Source organism: Gigantopelta aegis, chromosome 10, assembly GCF_016097555.1.
Source record: "Gigantopelta aegis isolate Gae_Host chromosome 10, Gae_host_genome, whole genome shotgun sequence".
Classification (NCBI taxonomy): domain Eukaryota; kingdom Metazoa; phylum Mollusca; class Gastropoda; order Neomphalida; family Peltospiridae; genus Gigantopelta; species Gigantopelta aegis.
The window spans coordinates 1,468,532-1,490,330 of record NC_054708.1 but is presented as its reverse complement, the minus strand read 5'-3'; the positions used below and the strand labels follow the sequence as shown (position 1 = coordinate 1,490,330).

General features: G+C 37.7%; 1 protein-coding gene across 3 annotated transcripts in view; it reads right to left on the bottom strand.

Annotated features, from left to right (window-relative positions):
* The window catches only part of LOC121383365 (WD repeat-containing protein 47-like), a 59,016-nt gene that overhangs the window by 29,865 nt on the left and 7,352 nt on the right, over positions 1 to 21,799 (bottom strand). For 2 of the 3 annotated variants that reach the window (XM_041513349.1, XM_041513350.1), the window contains exons 2-5: positions 15,462 to 17,146; positions 11,527 to 11,715; positions 8,550 to 8,624; positions 2,388 to 2,509 (exon numbers count right to left, since the gene is read on the bottom strand). In XM_041513349.1, coding sequence (XP_041369283.1) covers positions 2,388 to 2,509; positions 8,550 to 8,624; positions 11,527 to 11,715; positions 15,462 to 17,010 — 1,935 coding nt within the window. In that variant the 5' untranslated portion in view covers positions 17,011 to 17,146. The remainder of the gene's footprint in view (positions 1 to 2,387; positions 2,510 to 8,549; positions 8,625 to 11,526; positions 11,716 to 15,461; positions 17,147 to 21,799) is intronic. The other variant, XM_041513351.1, reaches the window with a different exon arrangement.

Here is a 21,799-nt window from a genome sequence, read left to right as displayed (position 1 = left end):
TTTCAGGTTACATCAACAGAACGAAATGGAGTTATAGTATTTTTCTTTTTTTTTAAATCCAAAGAAAAAATGCATACTATTAGGCCTATTGGTAGGGCACGTTCGAGCAAAAACTACCACTCACGATACCAAAGTGATACTTTTCTTTTCTTTGGGACGACGTAATTGGTCAGTTTTGTGATTTTAGATGGGAAAGTCTACTTAATAAAGGGTTTTACTTACAGTAATAAAGCAGGGTGGTTGGTAATGGCCATTACGATTTGAGGGGTATCCGTGCTGTTATCACACAATACCATGTGATCTTCATAAAAGAGGCACATCTTTTTAGTGTGTCTAGACACAGTGTCTGGGGACCGTCTGAATATACACCTGCCAATCAGGAACCATAGAAAGGCCACAGAAAGAAAAGACCAATTAACCAAGAAAACACTCCGATTATTGTGTCAGTACGTGGGTTAATTTATGTAGGAAACATAATACAGTTATTTCAACACTTTGACAATGGTGGTTTATTTTGTATTGAAAAATAATATATAACTGGTGCTGGCTTACTAGGATGGATATAATTATAAAACATTGCAATGCATCTGTAAAAATCAGGTATGGTTTGTTTCTTCAGTTCGAAGACTAATTTCTGACGTGACACGTTAGGTATTACATAACCACCAGCTCGCCAGAGGGCGTATTCACTGGGATGGTACAAAATGGCTGCGCCTGTTATATATAATAGCCGTCACATTTAACCGTTTTATTAATTAACTATACGTATACTTGTTGATATTAAGCAATAATGTGCATTATATATCGTTGAATATGCATACCAGGCCAAATGCCTTAATTGTCCCCTCCTTTAAGAGATGCGCTAGATAACTGCATCAGGTCCAATATATAGAGCACATAGTTGTATTAGACTGACTATGTACAGGGTACTCACCCGGGGTAGACCTCTATTAGGCTGGTCAGTCTCATTAAGAGATGCGCTAGATGACTGCATCAGGTCCAATATATAGAGCACATAGTTGTATTAGATTGACTATGTACAGGGTACTCACCCGGGGTAGACCTCTATCACATAGCTGTATTAGATGGACTATGTATGGGGTACTCACCCGGGGTAGACCTCTATCACATAGCTGTATTAGATGGACTATGTATGGGGTACTCACCCGGGGTAGACCTCTATCACATAGCTGTATTAGATGGACTATGTATGGGGTACTTACTTTAGGTAGACCTCTATCACATAGCTGTATTAGATGGACTATGTATGGGGTACTTACTTTAGGTAGACCTCTATCACATAGTTGTATTAGATTGACTATGTATGGGGTACTTACTTTAGGTAGACCTCTATCACATAGCTGTATTAGACTGACTATGTATGGGGTACTTACTTTAGGTAGACCTCTATCACATAGTTGTATTAGACTGACTATGTATGGGGTACTTACTTTAGGTAGACCTCTATCACATAGTTGCATTAGATTGACTATGTATGGGGTACTTACTTTAGGAAGACCTCTATCACATAGTTGCATTAGATTGACTATGTATGGGGTACTTACTTTAGGTAGACCTCTATCACATAGTTGTATTAGATTGACTATGTATGGGGTACTTACTTTAGGTAGACCTCTATCACATAGTTGTATTAGATTGACTATGTATGGGGTACTTACTTTAGGTAGACCTCTATCACATAGTTGTATTAGATTGACTATGTATGGGGTACTTACTTTAGGTAGACCTCTATCACATAGTTGTATTAGACTGACTATGTATGGGGTACTTACTTTAGGTAGACCTCTATCACATAGTTGCATTAGATTGACTATGTATGGGGTACTTACTTTAGGAAGACCTCTATCACATAGTTGCATTAGATTGACTATGTATGGGGTACTTACTTTAGGTAGACCTCTATCACATAGTTGCATTAGATTGACTATGTATGGGGTACTTACTTTAGGTAGACCTCTATCACATAGTTGTATTAGATTGACTATGTATGGGGTACTTACTTTAGGTAGACCTCTATCACATAGTTGTATTAGATTGACTATGTATGGGGTACTTACTTTAGGTAGACCTCTATCACATAGTTGTATTAGATTGACTATATATGGGGTACTTACTTTAGGTAGACCTCTATCACATAGCTGTATTAGATTGACTATGTATGGGGTACTTACTTTAGGTAGACCTCTATCACATAGTTGTATTAGATTGACTATATATGGGGTATCAGGGCTAGCTCTGGGTGATGAGAAAAATTTGCCAAATTATCTCAAAAATGCAAAACCTATAGCTATTTTCCAACAAAATATGAATTATTATTTTTAAAAATTCGCCAAATTAAAATAACATTTGCCAATTGTGGTACTTACCTTAGGTAGACCTCTATCAGACGGGTCAGTCTCATTGAGAGATGGGTTAGATGACTGCATCAGCTCTGATATATGAAGACTGTGGTCGCTCTTATCTTCTGTTTCTATTGTCTGATTGTTGGCTGAAATGGTAAAACATAACTATTGCACAAGATACACATATCACAAACTCAACTCAAAAAATGTACATGGATGATGCTCAAATACAAGTTACACTCTGTCTTCCCAGTCAGTATCAAGTTTACTTGTCCAAGGAATAAGTGAATCATCTGACTCAAGATTTTGTTTTTCAGTTTTACTAACTCAGTACCTGAACACATGTTCCTTCATAACAAGCATGTCTTTGCTTCTTTTTTTAATAAACTTCCAGCATTTATTGTAAGTATGATTATAATCAGGCACTGAATATTGGGATTTAAAAAACAAAAATTTAGGTTCTTAAAAATTAAGTAAAATAGATATTTTAGGATTCCATCTGATAAAATTATGTAAAATAGATGTTTTAGGAGTCCATCTGATAAAAGTATGTAAAATAGATGTTTTAGGATTCCATCTGATAAAATTATGTAAAATAGATATTTTAGGATTCCATCTGATAAAATTAAGTAAAATAAATGTCTTGGGATTCTACGTCATAATCTTATGCTTCTAACCTAAAATCTTGGTTTCACGGATCAAAAGAATAATGCTAAATTGGCAGCTTAATAAGTATGAGAAAAATAAACATGATACATTTACTAGCAAAAATATAACTGAAGGATTATATTCATTGTGTAGAACAAAATTTCAAAGCCAAACACATGAAACAGTCAAAAATAGAGCCAACACAACTAGGCACATAATTGTATACTTGCAATAGCAACAACAGAACAAATGTGCAAACATCCAAAGAAAGCTAGTAATGGGGTTTTGGTGCAACATTTCAAGTTCTATTTCACATTCAGTAAAAGACTAAAACAATTTACTGTTATAATCATTATATTATTGATGAAATATTTATATGAAATTGCATACTGTAAACCGGGAAAAAATTGCATGCATTTTAATTCCGCGTCGCTTGCATCCAACAACAAGTCACAAAATTTATACGCACGCATTATTTTCACAAGCATTATGTTTTACAGATGTCAATGGTCATTCATGAAATTTAAATATCACGAACATGTGCTAAGGTGCGTATTCATGAAAAAATACACGTCACAATATTAATCCGGTTTACAGTATTTTGTCTTTCATGAATATGTTTGTGGTTTGTTGGATGCATAATGCAGCTTGTAGTAGCATGAGAGTTCTTCAGCCAAATTCTGTTACATAATATGTGAATACACAGCTAGAGTGCACTCTGTGTAACAGACTGTCAATTTTCAAACAACCAAGTACTTCGTCTAAAATACACATATTTTCCTAAATCTGATGCCACAGACTTTTAGTTTGATCTATTTTGAGTTTATTCATAGCATTAAACTAACATGTTAGTGACTAGTACAACTACTATGAGAAGAAACCCAACACCGCTATGCAAAACCAACTGTGTGTCAGATAAAGGTGTCAGGTTTCTTCCTGCACAATGTGAAAAGTTTTATGCTATGAGTGATTTCCAAACTAATTACAATAAATGTCTGTGTTATCAGATTTAACAAACTCTCAACAATCTTTGGAGTTTTTAATAGGAAGGGCACTCTAGCAGTATTGTTGCATATTTATAAACAGACTGGAGCAAGAGGACACTAGAGTAGATGGTAGGTTAGTATCCCAGTACACAATCCAGTCCAAAATGCTGCTTACTTCGGTTGTCAGGCCACTATACACCGATTGGTCTCTTACAAACTACAAATGATCAACCCCTGCCAAAACCAACAAGTTATCTCATTCAAGATTTGGGGGTGGGTGGGGGGGGGGGGGGGGGCAGAGACGTAGCCCAGTGGTAAAGCGCTTGCTTGATGTGCTGTTCAGTCTAGGATCAATACTCATCGGGCTATTTCTCATTCTAGCCAGTGCACCACGACTGGTATATCAAAGGCTGTGGTATGTGCTATTCTGTCTGTGGGATCATGCATACAAAACAATTTTTTTATTCAAGGTTCGAAAGTGACTGCATGGGTCCAGAGACAACAATCCCTGCCCTTGATAGATAGCTCAAATAGTTTATGTGCGTGCCCAGGATGGAAAACTTGAAGAATCACAGTTGGTCATAAACAGAAAATTAAAATTAAAAAGGAATACATATCAACATGGTCTGTATTTCTTCTTGTTCAGCTGATCAGAAAGAGATACATATCAACATGGTTTGTATGTCTTCTTGTTCAGCTGATCAGAAAGATACATATCAACATGGTCTGTATGTCTTCTTGTTCAGTTGATCAGAAAGAGATACATATCAACATGGTCTGTATGTCTTCTTGTTCAGTTGATCAGAAAGAGATACATATCAACATGGTCTGTATTTCTTCTTGTTCAGTTGATCAGAAAGAGATACATATCAACATGGTCTGTATTTCTTCTTGTTCAGTTGATCAGAAAGAAATACATATCAACATGGTCTGTATTTCTTCTTGTTCAGCTGATCAGAAAGATACATATCAACATGGTCTGTATGTCTTCTTGTTCAGCTGATCAGAAAGAGATACATATCAACATGGTCTGTATGTCTTCTTGTTCAGCTGATCAGAAATCATTAAATAAAATCACTTTAGCCAAGCACAACATTATTATTAGCAATATTTTGAAATAAAACACATTTCATGCAGGAAACATAATAATAAACATTTCAATTGAAATAAAATGGGCGATACAATCACAACAATTTAAACAACAGAGTAACCGCACGGCACATTTCACTGGAACCTATATTATATACCATAGTTGAAAGTAGCTGCTTAGTCGATTACAAAACCATTCTCAGTTATGCTTGACATTTGTCAAATAAGGCCATTTTTTATTGCATTTTAATATCTCTAGTCAGTTTGAGATTCGGTGGGGAGATCAGTATTCTTTAATATCTACATTCAGTGTGAGATTCGGTGGGGAGATCAGTATTCTTTAATATCTACATTCAGTGTGAGATTCGGTGGGGAGATCAGTATTCTTTAATATCTACATTCAGTGTGAGATTCAGTGGGGAGATCAGTATTCTTTAATATCTATATTCGGTGGGGAGATCAGTATTCTTTAATATCTACATTCAGTGCGAGATTCGGTGGGGAGATCAGTATTCTTTAATATCTACATTCAGTGCGAGATTCGGTGGGGAGATCAGTATTCTTTAATATCTACATTCAGTGCGAGATTCGATGGGGAGATCAGTATTCTTTAATATCTACATTCAGTGCGAGATTCGGTGGGGAGATCAGTATTCTTTAATATCTACATTCAGTGCGAGATTCGGTGGGGAGATCAGTATTCTTTAATATCTACATTCAGTGCGAGATTCGGTGGGGAGATCAGTATTCTTTAATATCTACATTCAGTGCGAGATTCGGTGGGGAGATCAGTATTCTTTAATATCTACATTCAGTGCGAGATTCGGTGGGGAGATCAGTATTCTTTAATATATCTACATTCAGTGTGAGATTCGGTGGGGAGATCAGTATTCTTTAATATCAGTCAGTGGGAGATTCGGTGGGGAGATCAGTATTCTTTAATATCTACATTCAGTGTGAGATTCGGTGGGGAGATCAGTATTCTTTAATATCTACATTCAGTGTGAGATTCGGTGGGGAGATCAGTATTCTTTAATATCTACATTCAGTGCGAGATTCGGTGGGGAGATCAGCATTCTTTAATATCTACATTCAGTGCGAGATTCGGTGGGGAGATCAGTATTCTTTAATATCTACAGTCAGTGGGAGATTCGGTGGGGAGATCAGCATTCTTTAATATCTACATTCAGTGGGAGATTCGGTGGGGAGATCAGCATTCTTTAATATCTACATTCAGTGGGAGATTCGGTGGGGAGATCAGCATTCTTTAATATCTACATTCAGTGGGAGATTCGGTGGGGAGATCAGTATTCTTTAATATCTACATTCAGTGGGAGATTCGGTGGGGAGATCAGTATTCTTTAATATCTACATTCAGTGCGAGATTCGGTGGGGAGATCAGCATTCTTTAATATCTACATTCAGTGTGAGATTCGGTGGGGAGATCAGTATTCTTTAATATCTACATTCAGTGCGAGATTCGGTGGGGAGATCAGCATTCTTTAATATCTACAGTCAGTGGGAGATTCGGTGGGGAGATCAGCATTCTTTAATATCTACATTCAGTGGGAGATTCGGTGGGGAGATCAGCATTCTTTAATATCTACATTCAGTGGGAGATTCGGTGGGGAGATCAGCATTCTTTAATATCTACATTCAGTGGGAGATTCGGTGGGGAGATCAGCATTCTTTAATATTACATTCAGTGGGAGATTCTACAGTCAGTGGGAGAGTGGGGAGATCAGCATTCTTTAATATTCGGATTGGGGAGATCAGTATTCTTTAATATCTACATTCAGTGGGAGATTCGGTGGGGAGATCAGCATTCTTTAATATCTACATTCGAGATTCGGTGGGGAGATCAGTATTCTTTAATATCTACAGTCAGTGGGAGATTCGGTGGGGAGATCAGTATTCTTTAATATCTACATTCAGTGGGAGATTCGGTGGGGAGATCAGCATTCTTTAATATCTACATTCGAGTCGGGGGAGATCAGTATTCTTTAATATCTACATTCAGTGGGAGATTCGGTGGGGAGATCAGCATTCTTTAATATCTACATTCAGTGGGAGATTCGGTGGGGAGATCAGCATTCTTTAATATCTACATTCAGTGTGAGATTCGGTGGGGAGATCAGCATTCTTTAATATCTACATTCAGTGTGAGATTCGGTGGGGAGATCAGTATTCTTTAATATCTACATTCAGTGCGAGATTCGGTGGGGAGATCAGTATTCTTTAATATCTACATTCAGTGTGAGATTCGGTGGGGAGATCAGTATTCTTTAATATCTACATTCAGGTGAGATCGGTGGGGAGATCAGCATTCTTTAATATCTACATTCAGTGTGAGATTCGGTGGGGAGATCAGTATTCTTTAATATCTACATTCAGTGTGAGATTCGGTGGGGAGATCAGTATTCTTTAATTTATGCAGAAGCTGGTTCAGTATACTTTATTTTTATTGACATTGACATTTAATGATGGTAATTATACAAATATCCAGGTATTCTGTATTGTACGTATCATAATAAACCATTAGTTACAACAGCATAAGCAGTAATTTGAGGATGACTTATAACAAAATTAAATAACATAAATGATACAAGTTGAAGTTTATTATTAAAACCTTGATACATGTGTGTCAGTTTAATAGTTTATTGAATGATGTTCTTTTAACATCTGTGAACAGACAAGTGAATCAGTCCCAGCCTGGAGACAAGTGTTTCTGACTTGTAGAGAACTTTTATTAACATTACCAAGTGTGTATAAGAACTGATCTGGTTTCTCATTATAGATATTATTATTTACCTTTCAGATGATTATTTATATCAGTACACCAGTAATACATTGTACCACACATCACTAATATACAACAGTGAACGAAAATTACAATTACACCGGGAATGTTTTATCAATATCTCTTTCTTGTATTGTACAAGTTGAAGTAATGAAATAAAACATTATTACATCTCAAATTTTCTACCAATATCTCTTTCTTTTATTATTTAAGATGCAGTTAGGAAAGAATGAAAATTACTATTCAACATGCAGTAAAAAAAGAAAAGAATAAAAATTATTAAATCTGGAATTTTCTTCCAATATCTATTTTATTATTTAAAATAAAAAAATTAATATTATGTCATGTGAAATTTTCAACCAATATCTCTTTCTTTTATTATTTAAGATCTAGTAAGAAAAGAATACATATTTAAAATTACATCTTAAATTTCCAACCAATAACTCTTTCTTTCATTATTTAAGTTGCAGAAGAATGAAAATTTTAAATTTCATCTGGAATTTTCTACTAATATCTCATTTTTAATTTTGTATTTAAGATGCAGCCAGGAAGGAGAGAAAAGCATCAAATATGGGTAACTTGAGCCACAGACAGACAACATGCATCAAACTAAATGCTAGCAGATCAGAACACAGCATGCTGCACTGTGTGTTTTAAGCATACCTTTACCAACAGCTACTTTATTAAACGAGGCCCGGGCGGGCTGTTTACCCACAAAGGCTGGGCCTTTGGTCTTCGCTGTAACAAATAACCAAAGAAGAAAAACACTCTTTACAAACTATCAAGCAAGAAAGTACAGGAAATTGAACATTTCTTAAATATATATATACATAAAACTAATCAGAAAAAGTATTTACACCAACAATTTTTTTTAAAAATAAAAATTAAACGTAATAGAACAAAACATAAAAACATGAGATGCATAAAATCAGTTTTTCTCTATACCATGAACCTGATTTCCATACTCTGTGTTAGAATGTATAATTTGTTCACCATTCTCTACACCATGAACCTGATTTCCATACATTGTGTCAGAATGTATAATTTGTTCACCATTCTCTACACCATGAACCTGATTTCCATACTCTGTGTTAGAATGTATAATTTGTTCACCATTCTCTACACCATGAACCTGATTTCCATACTCTATGTTAGAATGTATAATTTGTTCACCATTCTCTACACCATGAACCTGATTTCCATACATTGTGTCAGAATGTATAATTTGTTCACCATTCTCTACACCATGAACCTGATTTCCATACTCTGTGTTAGAATGTATAATTTGTTCACCATTCTCTACACCATGAACCTGATTTCCATACATTGTGTCAGAATGTATAATTTGTTCACCATAAGGATTAGTTTAAATCATTCTTGAGTTTATAAATTTTCAGAAAAAGGGGAAAGGGGAGAATAAAATTTGGCTAGAAAAACATGGTTCATCTGGTCTAATATTAAAACAAGGCATGTGACATATGTAATGACAATCTTATATTACCTGACTGAGAACCCTTACAATTCTTAAAGAAAAACAATTTGGTTGTCAGTCTCCACTAAGACACCAAGTAGAATGTAAGTATTTAAAACAAGATGTAGACACCATGACGACAAGCAGGCCGTTAGTATTAATAGCAGAACAAGATGCTAATTAAACTACCACACACAAGTCCTATCCAAATAGCCACAGTTTAATTTGTGCTGAGGTGTTGTTAAACAAATGTTTTTTTCTTTTCCTTTCATTTTCTTTCCAATGAGGTAATTGTCTACCTATAAAACATTACATGTATTAGTATGCCTAATAGTACATTGGGGTTAATATTACACTTAAAAGTGACTTATCTAATGTTTACCAATGTGATAATGACATTATTTGTATCTAATCAAAACAAAACAGAAAACACAGAAATTGAAAGTTGATGACAAATCCTTAAAATGATCTGAAACGATAATAATGAAGTCCTTGCCTGAATTGGCCAGGCAGCCCTGAAAAGAACATCAAGATATTGGGCTAGTGTTAGTGTCGAGCCCTGTATTTAATATGATTTTAACTGTTACTTATATAATGCTGTAGAGCATCAAGATTATATATGGGCCAGTATTAGTGTCGAGCCCTGTATTTAATATGATCACATATTAACAACTGTAGTTATGTTCAGACTGTACAAGTGAAACAACAACTAACTTCCAACTGTACAGAGAGAGAACTGGGAGAAGAATGTTAATTGTGAGTGACATTTCAAGACCCATGCTATGTCAGATGTGAGAACATGGAGAGAAAGAAAAAAAACCTTGTTGATGGCATGCTATGAACTTAGTGGGCAACTCGACTCTGTACACTGGTGTGATGAGTTCTTCAGTAGGTTAATGGGTTGTTTCTTGGTGTACGTTTTTTTCTTCTTACAATTTTATAAAATATCACAAACACAAATGGGATTTCTGTTTGGTTCAAACAACACAATCATTCGCTTATCTTGATCCTTTTCCCCAATGTAACTAGCACCATTAAGTCCATAAATATGTATTGTCCTTCAATGTTTAAAAACTATATATTCAATACAAGAAGTGGATGGGCAGTAAACGTGTCTCCAGGAGATTACACACTATAAATTACTATAAAATTTAAATTAACAATGAACATATTAAAAATAACAAAATGTCTTGCAAGGTCAATCTCATGTGTTCTCCCTACAGCAGCTAGGATTAAGCATCACTATGTAATTATCCTGCAACCCAATGTCATGTAGTACAGTTTTAATAAAATGCATAAAAATCAAGATGGCTGTTAAGATATCACCTAATATATACAGCAAGCACTGTTTACAGTAACCGTTCTAACCTAAATTTTACTGGATAACATTGAAATAAAATTGTTCTCAATTAAATGCATATGGTGGTCACCAGAAAAGGTAAGGTTTAATCTGGACGCCAAAAAAACTTAAACCTTGAAAATGGCATATATTTTGGATTAAAAATACAAAATTCCGGGTAAATTCATGTCTATCATTTGATTTGATGTTTGAAAAGAATTTTGTTCACAGACGGACAACTCTAGAAAAGGATCAGTGGTCTGGTAAGAGTAACTGCATTGTGTCAGTATTAAAATACTCGGCACAAACGAGCTGAAGACTAAGTCAGTAGATGTTAATAGTAAGAGTCACGTCTAATGTCGAACACTGCGACCATGCCCAATGTATACCTGGCAGTGGTAAAGTCTTTGCCCGTGAGGCGTCCGGAACACTTAAACTGCGACTATAGTTACGTCCACCAGCCGTCTTCTGGGCGTTTGCAGACTTCTTGCGTACAACAGGAGAGCTAGCTGCAGTCACTTGTTTTCCACCAGCAGAACTAGCAGCACCAGCAGAACCTTTAGGCTTTGCTTTCAATCTGCTTGCTGCTCGCACCGGACTTGGGGATGCTTGCCCATTTAACATTTTCTCACCATTCACTGGTGACTCAAGAGAATTGGCAGATTCATGGGCTGGGGATGGAGGGTTTTTGTGTAAGATGGTTCGCCTCTGAAATGAGGCTGACGGACTGTTGCCAGCACTTTTACATTTTCCAAAATACTGGAAGTTGTCTTGGAGCTGCAGTGTAAGGGAGGGCCGAGAGTGGGTATTATTAACAGGGGTAGATTTACCTGGAGGTATAGGGGACGGTATGCGACTAAGGTTGAAGTTCTTGTCAACACTTGAGACCGGTCCCTCTGGTTTCTGCTGGATGTGAGGTGAACCAGACTCAACTGGATCTGTGGTCACCACTGTCGGTGTTTGTGGGATGTGTTGGGTGCCATTGTTTGGTAACGTATTTGGTGTGCTTGATTTTTGGTCTGACAAAACAAAAATTGAAACCAAAAAATGCCACTTTAATGAAACAATAAAACAACATGCAACATATTTTATACAAGTGAAATAAATTGTCATAAAATAAGAGGTGTGTGGAATACTGTCAACAAAAAGTAATGTTCATAAAGTTGTTCTTTAGTACTTTGGTAATAGTAATAAATAAAGGATATTTCTCTGTTTTCAAAGGAAGTCATCGATCACAATTCATAACACAAGTCAAGGAAATATAATGGTATTAGGAATATTATACACCATGTATTGATGCTCCATCACTGGTATATCAAAGGCCGTGGTATGTGCTATTCTGTCTGTGCAAATAAAAGATCCCTTGCTACTAAAATTACCAAATGTTTGACATCCAATAGCTGATGATTGATAAATCAATGTGCTCTAGTGGTGACGTTAAACAAAACAAACTTAAATTAAAGAACATGACTGTGATTGAAGAAAATTTTGTAATTTAAAAATTATACCATTTACGTAGGGTCTCCACAACTACTCGGGCACGGGCAAGACTCAAATTTGTTTACAGGACTCGAGTACCCATGTAAGGAAAAGCACTCTCATTTAATGATATGTTGCCACATGCTTGCCACCAGTTACATTATAGGGTTATGAGACAGTGAGAGAAAACAAAAGTTGAATGTGTGGAATGTAATAATTTAATGTACAATGGCATGATTTGGCATCCATGTTCAGTGCTGGAATTAAGATGCATAATGATATTTTATTTTATTCCTTAGTCTCATTATTATCTAGTGTAAGTGTCAGGTACTCGGATCCGGGTCGAGTTTGATCCTCGAGTACTCAAGTTCAATATTTTATTTTATTCCTTAGTCTCATTATTATCTAGTATAAGTGTCGGGTATTTGGATCCGGGTCGAGTTTGGTCCTCGAGTACTCAAGTCCAATATTTTACTTTATTCCTTAGTCTCATTATTATCTAGTGTAAGTGTCGGGTACTCGGATCTGGGCTGAGTTTGATCCTCGAGTACTCAAGACTCGTGGAGATCCTACTTTTACGAAATATGGAATAGAAGGAAATTATAGGTATGCTATATTTATTGTGTATGAATCCAAAAAAAGGGTGCAAAAAGTGACCGTCGTCATCCTTAGTTCTGCCATTATCACTGTTTCTATCTGACAGCAAAATTCAGCTGATGAGAATGATGACACCATGGTCAAACTGACAAGATGCTAACATGCTCAGCTCTTGGGAGTAAAACAAGTCAGTGAATTTACAAAAAGCAACTGAAGAACAGTTTAGAGTGAACACTATCAATGAAACAAAATCAAAACGTAGTGGAAAGTTACAACAACCAACAGAAATATTTGAAAATAAATACACTTTACAGTAAATAAGCAAATTAATAAATGTGTTAACTGAATAAGATTACAATAGATAGACAAAACATATTACATTACAACAAATTTAAAAACTAATTAAGACTGGATTCAAACCTGTACCAAGTGATCTGACACTGAACTAACAACTGGATGAACCTGTGATCTGACACTGAACTAACAACTGGAAGAACCTACCTTGTACAAAGTGATCTGACACTAAACTAACAACTGGAAGAACCTACCTTGTACCAAATTAACAACTGGATGAACCTACCTTGTACAAAGTGATCTGACACTAAACTAACAAATGGATGAACCTACCTTGTACAAAGTGATCTGACACTAAACTAACAACTGGAAGAACCTACCTTGTACAAAGTGATCTGACACTAAACTAACAACTGGCAGAACCTACCTTGTACAAAGTGATTTGACACTAAACTAACAACTGGAAGAACCTACCTTGTACAAAGTGATTTGACATTAAACTAACAACTGGAAGAACCTACCTTGTACCAAACTAACAACTGGATGAACCTACCTTGTACAAAGTGATCTGACACTAAACTAACAACTGGAAGAACCTACCTTGTACAAAGTAATCTGACATTAAACTAACAACTGGCAGAACCTACCTTGTACAAAGTGATCTGACACTAAACTAACAACTGGAAGAACCTACCTTGTACAAAGTGATTTGACATTAAACTAACAACTGGAAGAACCTACCTTGTACCAAACTAACAACTGGATGAACCTACCTTGTACAAAGTGATCTGACACTAAACTAACAACTGGAAGAACCTACCTTGTACAAAGTAATCTGACATTAAACTAACAACTGGATGAACCTGTGATCCAACACTAAACAACTTTTAAGAACCTACCTTGTACAAAGTGATCTGACACTAAACTAACAACTGGAAGAACCTACCTTGTAGAAAGTGATCCGACACTAAACTAATAACTGGAAGAACCTACCTTGTACAAAGTGATCTGACACTAAATTAACAATTGTATGAACCCGTGATCTGACACTAAACTAACAACTGGATGAACCTGTGATCTGACACTAAACTAACAACTGGGTGAACCTACCTTGTACAAAGTTATCTGACACTAAACTAACAACTGGAAGAACCTACCTTGTACAGAGTGATCTGACACTAAACTAATAACTGGAAGAACCTACCTTGTTCAAAGTGATCTGACACTAAACTAACAACTGGAAGAACCTACCTTGTACAAAGTGATCTGACACTAAACTAACAACGGGATGAACCTGTGATCTGACACTAAACTAACAACTGGAAGAACCTACCTTGTACAAAGTGATCTGACACTAAACTAACAACTGGATGAACCTGTGATCTGACACTAAACTAACAACTGGAAGAACCTACCTTGTCCAGAGTGATCTCACACTAAACTAACAACTGGATGAACCTACCTCGTACAGAGTGATCTGACACTAAACTAACAATTGGAAGAACCTACCTTGTACAAAGTGATCTGACACTAAACTAACAACTGGATGAACCTACCTTGTACAAAGTGATCTGACACTAAACTAACAACTGGAAGAACCTACCTTGTACAGAGTGATCTGACACTAAACTAACAACCGGAAGAACCTACCTTGTACAGAGTGATCTGACACTAAACCAACAACTGGAAGAACCTACCTTGTACAGAGTGATCTGACACTAAACTAAACTGGATGAACCTGTGATCTGACACTAAACTAACAACTGGATGAACCTACCTTGTACAAAGTGATCTGACACTAAAGTAACAACTGAAGATCCTACCTAGTACAAAATGATCTGACACTAAACTAACAACTGGCAGAACCTACCTTGTACAAAGTGATCTGACACTAAACTAACAAATGGAAGAACCTACCTTGTACAGAGTGATCTGACACTGAACTAACAACTGTATGAACCTTGTGATCTGACACTAAACTAACAAATGTATGAACCTACCTTGTACAGAGTGATCTGACACTAAGCTAACAACTGGAAGAACCTACCTTGTACAAAGTGATCTGACACTAAACAACTGGATGAACCTGTGATCTGACACTAAACTAACAACTGGATGAACCTACCTTGTACAAAGTGATCTGACACTAAACTAACAAATGGATGAACCTACCTTGTACAGAGTGATCTGACACTAAACTAACAAATGGATGAACCTACCTTGTACAGAGTGATCTGACACTAAACTAACAAATGGATGAACCTACCTTGTACAGAGTGATCTGACACTAAAGTAACAACTAGAAGAACCTACCTTGTACAGAGTGATCTGACACTAAACTAACAACTGGAAGAACCTGTGATCTGACACTAAACTAACAACTGGAAGAACCTACCTTGTACAAAGTGATCTGACATCTTGACGCTGGACATGATGCTGGGCGTTAACTGCTCCTCCTCATTCTCGTCATTGTAACGGTTGTCGATGGAGAGAGTCTTCTGCTTCAGTTCTATCTCCTGCAGCTCCTTCTGGACAAGTGCGCGCTCCATCGCCTGCCGCTTGAGCTGCTCCTCGAGCCGGCTGCGCTGACGTTGGTACTCCTTATACAGCTTACTCGTCGAGTCAGGCACTGTGTCGAGAGAACCCATAGAACCCACAGAGCTGTCAGACGCTCGTGATGCCATGGTTACACTCCGAGACGGGGACGACGACTGTGGGGGAGTCATGGTCACTGCCGACTGTCCTTGCTGCTGTCTGGAGCCGTGATGCCTTGATGGAGGTGTTGCGCTTCTCGGGGGAGTCTTCAAAACATCAGACAGCCTCGGAGAAAACTTGCTCTCTTCACTGATGGAAGCATGCGTTTCTATTATTTCACCAGTGGAAAACAGTTGCTCCACCGACTGGTTCAGGATGTTTATAGGAGCCACGGACAACGATAGGGCTGTAGATTCCATCGAAGTATTCATGTTGTCTCTCCTGCTCTGCCACAGCCCACAGGACAGACCATCAAACTGAGGGTTCAGGGAGCGAGTCATCATCTCTGCTGATCTGGGCCGCGTCGCTGGTATGGCCGAGTGTGGAAACATCTTCGGTTTTATCGGTGTCAACAGAATCTGCTCCGACCACGACGCTTCAAGTGACGGCTTGGCAAATGGCCGGACTTCGATGTTCAGCGCCTGCTGATCAAATGAACATGAAAATGTTTCATGTGGTATTCTCTGCAGCCATGAAAGTAGACAACTGAGATCGGCGTCAGTATATCGTGCATTGTTGAGTACGCCCGGGAAGTTGATTTTACAATCGCCGCTAGTCGCCTGCTGCTGGCAGAAGTCGATGCACGACTCATAGAGCAAGCCCTTGAGAACGAGCTGTAGCAGACGGTCATTCTGGGCCATCAGGTACTTCGGGTCACCCTTCTTGTCAATGGGCAAAAACTTCTCTACCAGCGGAAAACAGTCCTTAAAACACTGCACTCGAGCATTGCTTGGGTTCCAGTTCTGGTAGTCAATGTGGTCTGAGAGGCGCGGTAACGACAGAAGGTAACACAGATTGTTGTACTCTTCCTTTGAAGGACAAAGGTTCTCCAGGACAACCAAACACTTGACAACCTCGTTCAGAGTGAAGTCGTAATCCTGCATCACGTTCGGCTCAGACTTAATGCACAGCAGTTCCAGGTATTTATGCTTCATGATAATAAACTGAAACTTTTGAAGTGGAAATGTGTCAAAAGATGTGAGTGGCTGGATGAAATATATGACATCGTCCCACTGTCCGTCGAGAATGAGCTGTCGTAAGAAGAGCATGTCATCGGAGTAGCTGCCGTTGATCACACCCGTCTCTCTCTCGATGGAAAGCAGCGAGATGTTGAGAGATCGCTTCTGAAGAAACTCACAAATCAGCTTGATGATGTCCGTTTCATTCACTGAGAGCTTAGCACCAGCCATTTTGTCCTCTGGTTTCCTTTTCCACTCACTTACAATGAACGAAGTGCACCTGGTATTTCCAATACCAAAATGAAACAAAGTGGTTTTTAAAATGTCATTTTCAAACTGTGCTTTGTCACGGTGACCTTGCAGTCATCTGCAAATAAAAGGACAAAAGTTAATACCAGGGTTTCTGCCAGAGGGTAAAACAGGTATGTAGCCATACTCAAATATTTTTGCAGAATATTTCTTTTTAAGTTAACATTTTGACAAAATTAATTACTCAATCATTACTGTACAATTTTCTTAACCCTAACCCTAACCCATTTTCTTTCTAGGGGAGGGCCCCCCCCCCCCCCCCCCCATACTATCTGTTGACTGTGGCTACATTCAATTCCATAGCACCATACCCCACAATTTCTTTCTGGCAGAAACACTGACTACAACAAAAATACTTGTCATATATATAGTAGACCCTGTCCTACTTGGCAAATGTGTAATCGGAATTTTGACTGTGAACTGGCATGATCTCATAGTCCCATTTAGTGAGAGTAATTAGGGTGACACTGGTGTAATCCAGCACATACTGGTAAATTCACCAGTCCCCAGGCTTGAATTCAGTTTAGTCAGAGCCCAGTGTATACTAGTATTAAAGTATACTAATGGAAAGAAATAAAGGATCACACAGATAGCATCAAGAAATAATGACTGCATCAAAAATCAATTGATATTGTCAGAAGTTGACTGGGAACATATAGGCAGCACATTCAACACTACAGACATTCAATCCCACATTACAACTTGGTATGAAATACAGACATTATTATGCTAGTAGTGAATTAAATTTGGTCTACAATTCAATGTGTTCCCTTATTTCTTTCCATCAGTATATATATACTACTCAAAAGAATTTAAGGGTCAAAAATTTATAACCAAATAAGTTTCAGAGTGTATTAGATTGATGATGTAAACTACACCAAAAAATGTATTTATTGTTCCATATTTACAAAAAACCACAAATAAACGTCACTGTACACAAGAAAGTCACATGACATGCTGTCAAAGTTGAAGGTTGTCAAACATGGATTTTACACATTAGAACATTCGTTTAATAGTGTGTGAATCCACCCCTGGCGCGAATACACTCGACACATCGTTGCCTCATGCTGTTGATCAGACGTCTGAAGAACTCTTGGGGAATGGCCTGCCACTCTGCCATAAGAAGTTGACCCAGATCATGAAGGTTGGCCGGAGAGGCATGGTTATCCCGAACTCTCCTGCCTAATTCGTCCCAGGCGTTCTCTATTGGGGCCAAGTCAGGTGAATATGCTGGCCAATCCATCCTGGCGATACCTTGTTGTCTGAGAAAGTCCGTTACCACCCGGTGGCGCGGTGGGGTCTGGCATTGTCATCCTGCAGAACTGCCCCGCCGCCAATCTGCTGAAGGCCTGGGAGAACCAACGGCCGGATAATCTCATTCAGATAGCGGATTCCATTCAGATTGCCATCCACCACATAGAGGGGGGTCCTGTGGTGGATAGAGATGCCGCCCCACACCATGACGCTGCCACCACCGAACCGGTGATGTTGTCTAACGTTAACGTCAGCAAAGCGCTCCCCGGGACGTCTGTAGACACAAACCCGACCGTCGTTGAACTGGAGACTAAACCTGGACTCATCAGTGAACATCACTTGACCCCAATGAACACGTTGCCACCGCAGATGAAGCGTGCACCAGTGACGTCTGGCCGTTCTGTGACGTGGTAGGAGTGGTGGTCGAACAGCCTGGCGACGGCAGCGTAGATTATTGGCTCTCAGACGATTGCGTATGGTTTGATCAGACACTCGAGTTCCAGTCGCAGTCCGCAGATTGTCACGTAATCGGCATGCAGTGGTTGTGCATTGACGTAGAGCCATACTGATGATGTAGCGGTCCTCTCTATTTGTAGTGCTTCGGGTTCTTCCCGAACGTGGACGATTTCGAACAGAATTCGTTACTTGGTACCGTTGCCACAGTCGGCCAACGACACTCTGACTGACACCAAGCCTCAGAGCAACATTTCTTTGCGTATTGCCATCCTGAAGCCAAGCAATAGCCCTTCCTCGATCTTCGATAGTCAGTTGAAGTCGTACCATTGTCGAATTTGGAGTGTGCACTGTACACGAATGCAAGCTCCAATTATACGGAAATTCAGCATTGGGAACATGGAATACACATGCAAAGCGTGCAAATGAAGCACTTTGTGAAAAAGCAAGTTATGGGCACTTAGCAGACCTTTCGCTTTCGCCCTAATTTACGTGCAAATGTAAGCATGTTTTCGCCATTAGAACTAGTCGACAGTGTCAATGACAGTGGATTTTAATTCATTTATGGGTTGCTTAGACCCACTTTCGTCAAAATGGAACAATACCATGCGTGACATTATGGTCTAGCTAATATAATTGACATTCAGAAAATAATGTCGAAAATATTGTCTGACCCTTAAATTCTTTTGAGTAGTATATTATTATTAGGACTATGTTACATTAATCAGTTCACTGTGGCAGTCTACATTTACCTTAGACGTAGCAAAACCCCTAATCATAACATATTCTCTGGTAACCCACACAGGTCATCACAAAATACAACACTGTAGCTTGTAGATTATGTCAACTTTATCAAATGTGCAATTCCCATTCACAGATACACAACATTTAGTGACGGACTTATTATCACTGAGATAGATATATGATATCAGGGTTTTATCACCTATGTTTCTAGACTCCGATAATCGGCACCATTCCCCACCATTCCTCAAAAGCTAAGTTGTTTTTTATTCCCAATTTTGGAGTAAAAAATTCTCAATCAATGTAAATAATTATCTTTTTTTATTATTATATAAAGGCATATTCTGAAAACAATACATAAAGACTAGATATTAATTTGATTAAATACAAGTATTTATGTATAATATTAGTCTTTTTGATTCTAACAAGGCTTAATTTACTAAGATGTTTTTTTAAATGAAACTGAAAATTTCCAACATTTTGTAAAAAACGCTAAAATTTCCAAAGTCAAAGCCATGGGTGTCAAGTCAAATTTTTGAAATAAACCCCTGGATATATACAAACACATTACATTACAAGTTAAAGCTTGTTTTATTTAATGACACCACTGAGCATATTGATTTACTTTCATTCACTACTGGATGTCAAACATTTGTTATAATTCTGACAGTTTTAGATGAAACCTACATTTTTCCCATAGCAGCAAGGGATTTTTAAATGCACTTTCACACAGACAGAACAGTACATACCACTGCCTTTGATATATAAATAGTAGTGCACTGGTTCAGTTTGATAGAAAAAACCAATATGAGAATGAGTTTCCCAAGGGGCTTCAATCCTACAACCAAGTCTTCCGGCTGCCTGTCAATTCATATCATTGTCTAATTAGGTCAATTCATACCATTGTCTAATTAGGTCAATTCATACCAGTGTCTAATTAGGTCAATTCATACCATTGTCTAATTAGGTCAATTCATACCATTGTCTAATTAGGTCAATGCATACCATTGTCTAATTAGGTCAATGCATACCATTGTCTAATTAGGTCAATGCATACCATTGTCTAATTAGGTCAATTCATACCATTGTCTAATTAGGTCAATTCATACCAGTGTCTAATTAGGTCAATTCATACCAGTGTCTAATTAGGTCAATTCATACCATTGTCTAATTAGGTCAATTCATACCATTGTCTAATTAGGTCAATTCATACCATTGTCTAATTAATTTGTTTTGTACCATAATTATTTTTTACCATTGCAAAAAGCCACTTCATACCACTATCTTTCCATACCACAATATAAAAATAAATATGTCAGATATGATTTGAGAACAGTAAAAAGAAAGACATGTTTTATTCAACGACGCACTCAACACATTTTATTTACGGTTATATGGCGTCAGACATATGGTTAAGGACCACAAAGATATTGAGAGAAGAAACCCGCTGTCGCCACTTCACAGGCTACTTTTTTCGATAAGAAGCAAGGGATGTTTTATATGCACCATCCCACAGACAGGATAACACATACCACAGCCTTTGATATACCAACCGTGGTGTACTGGCAGTGGCTGGAGCGAGAAATAGCCCGACGGGGATCGATCCCAGACCGACTGCGCATCAAGTGAGCACTTTACCACTGGGCTAGAGTTCCGCCCTTGCAAAGTATTATTATCCCAGCGGTCACTCAGAACAGGGAAAACATTATTATCCCAGCGGTCACTCAGAACAGGGAAAATATTATTATCCCAGCGGTCAATCAGAACAGGGAAAATATTATTATCCCAGCGGTCACTCAGAACAGGGAAAATATTTTCCATATTTTCTGAGAGAGAAATATTCTGCATTGGTCTAATGAACAATACTGTTGGACGATTTGACGCTTACAAACCAATGACCATGTCAGTATTAAATATGACGTCATCACGATTTGGCAAAGACACAAAATGACGGCATGTAGTTTAAAGAGTTTGCATTTACGGCTCTCTTTTGGGTGATAAATTTATAACAAAATGTAATTTTAATGCAATTCATTATAGATTTATTAGCAGAAGAAAAGAGAACTTTTGTTTTTCGAAAATGATCTATGAATGTGATTAAATTACAAAGTTATAGCATTACATGTACTCAGAACAGTGTGTAAAGTGGTTTATATAATTTCTATACACGTAGGTGCATAATTGTGAAAATAAAAGCTTTTAGAGAGTAAAAATAGATGAGGTAATAAATAGAATAACAAACCCGGTACCAGTTATTATCAAA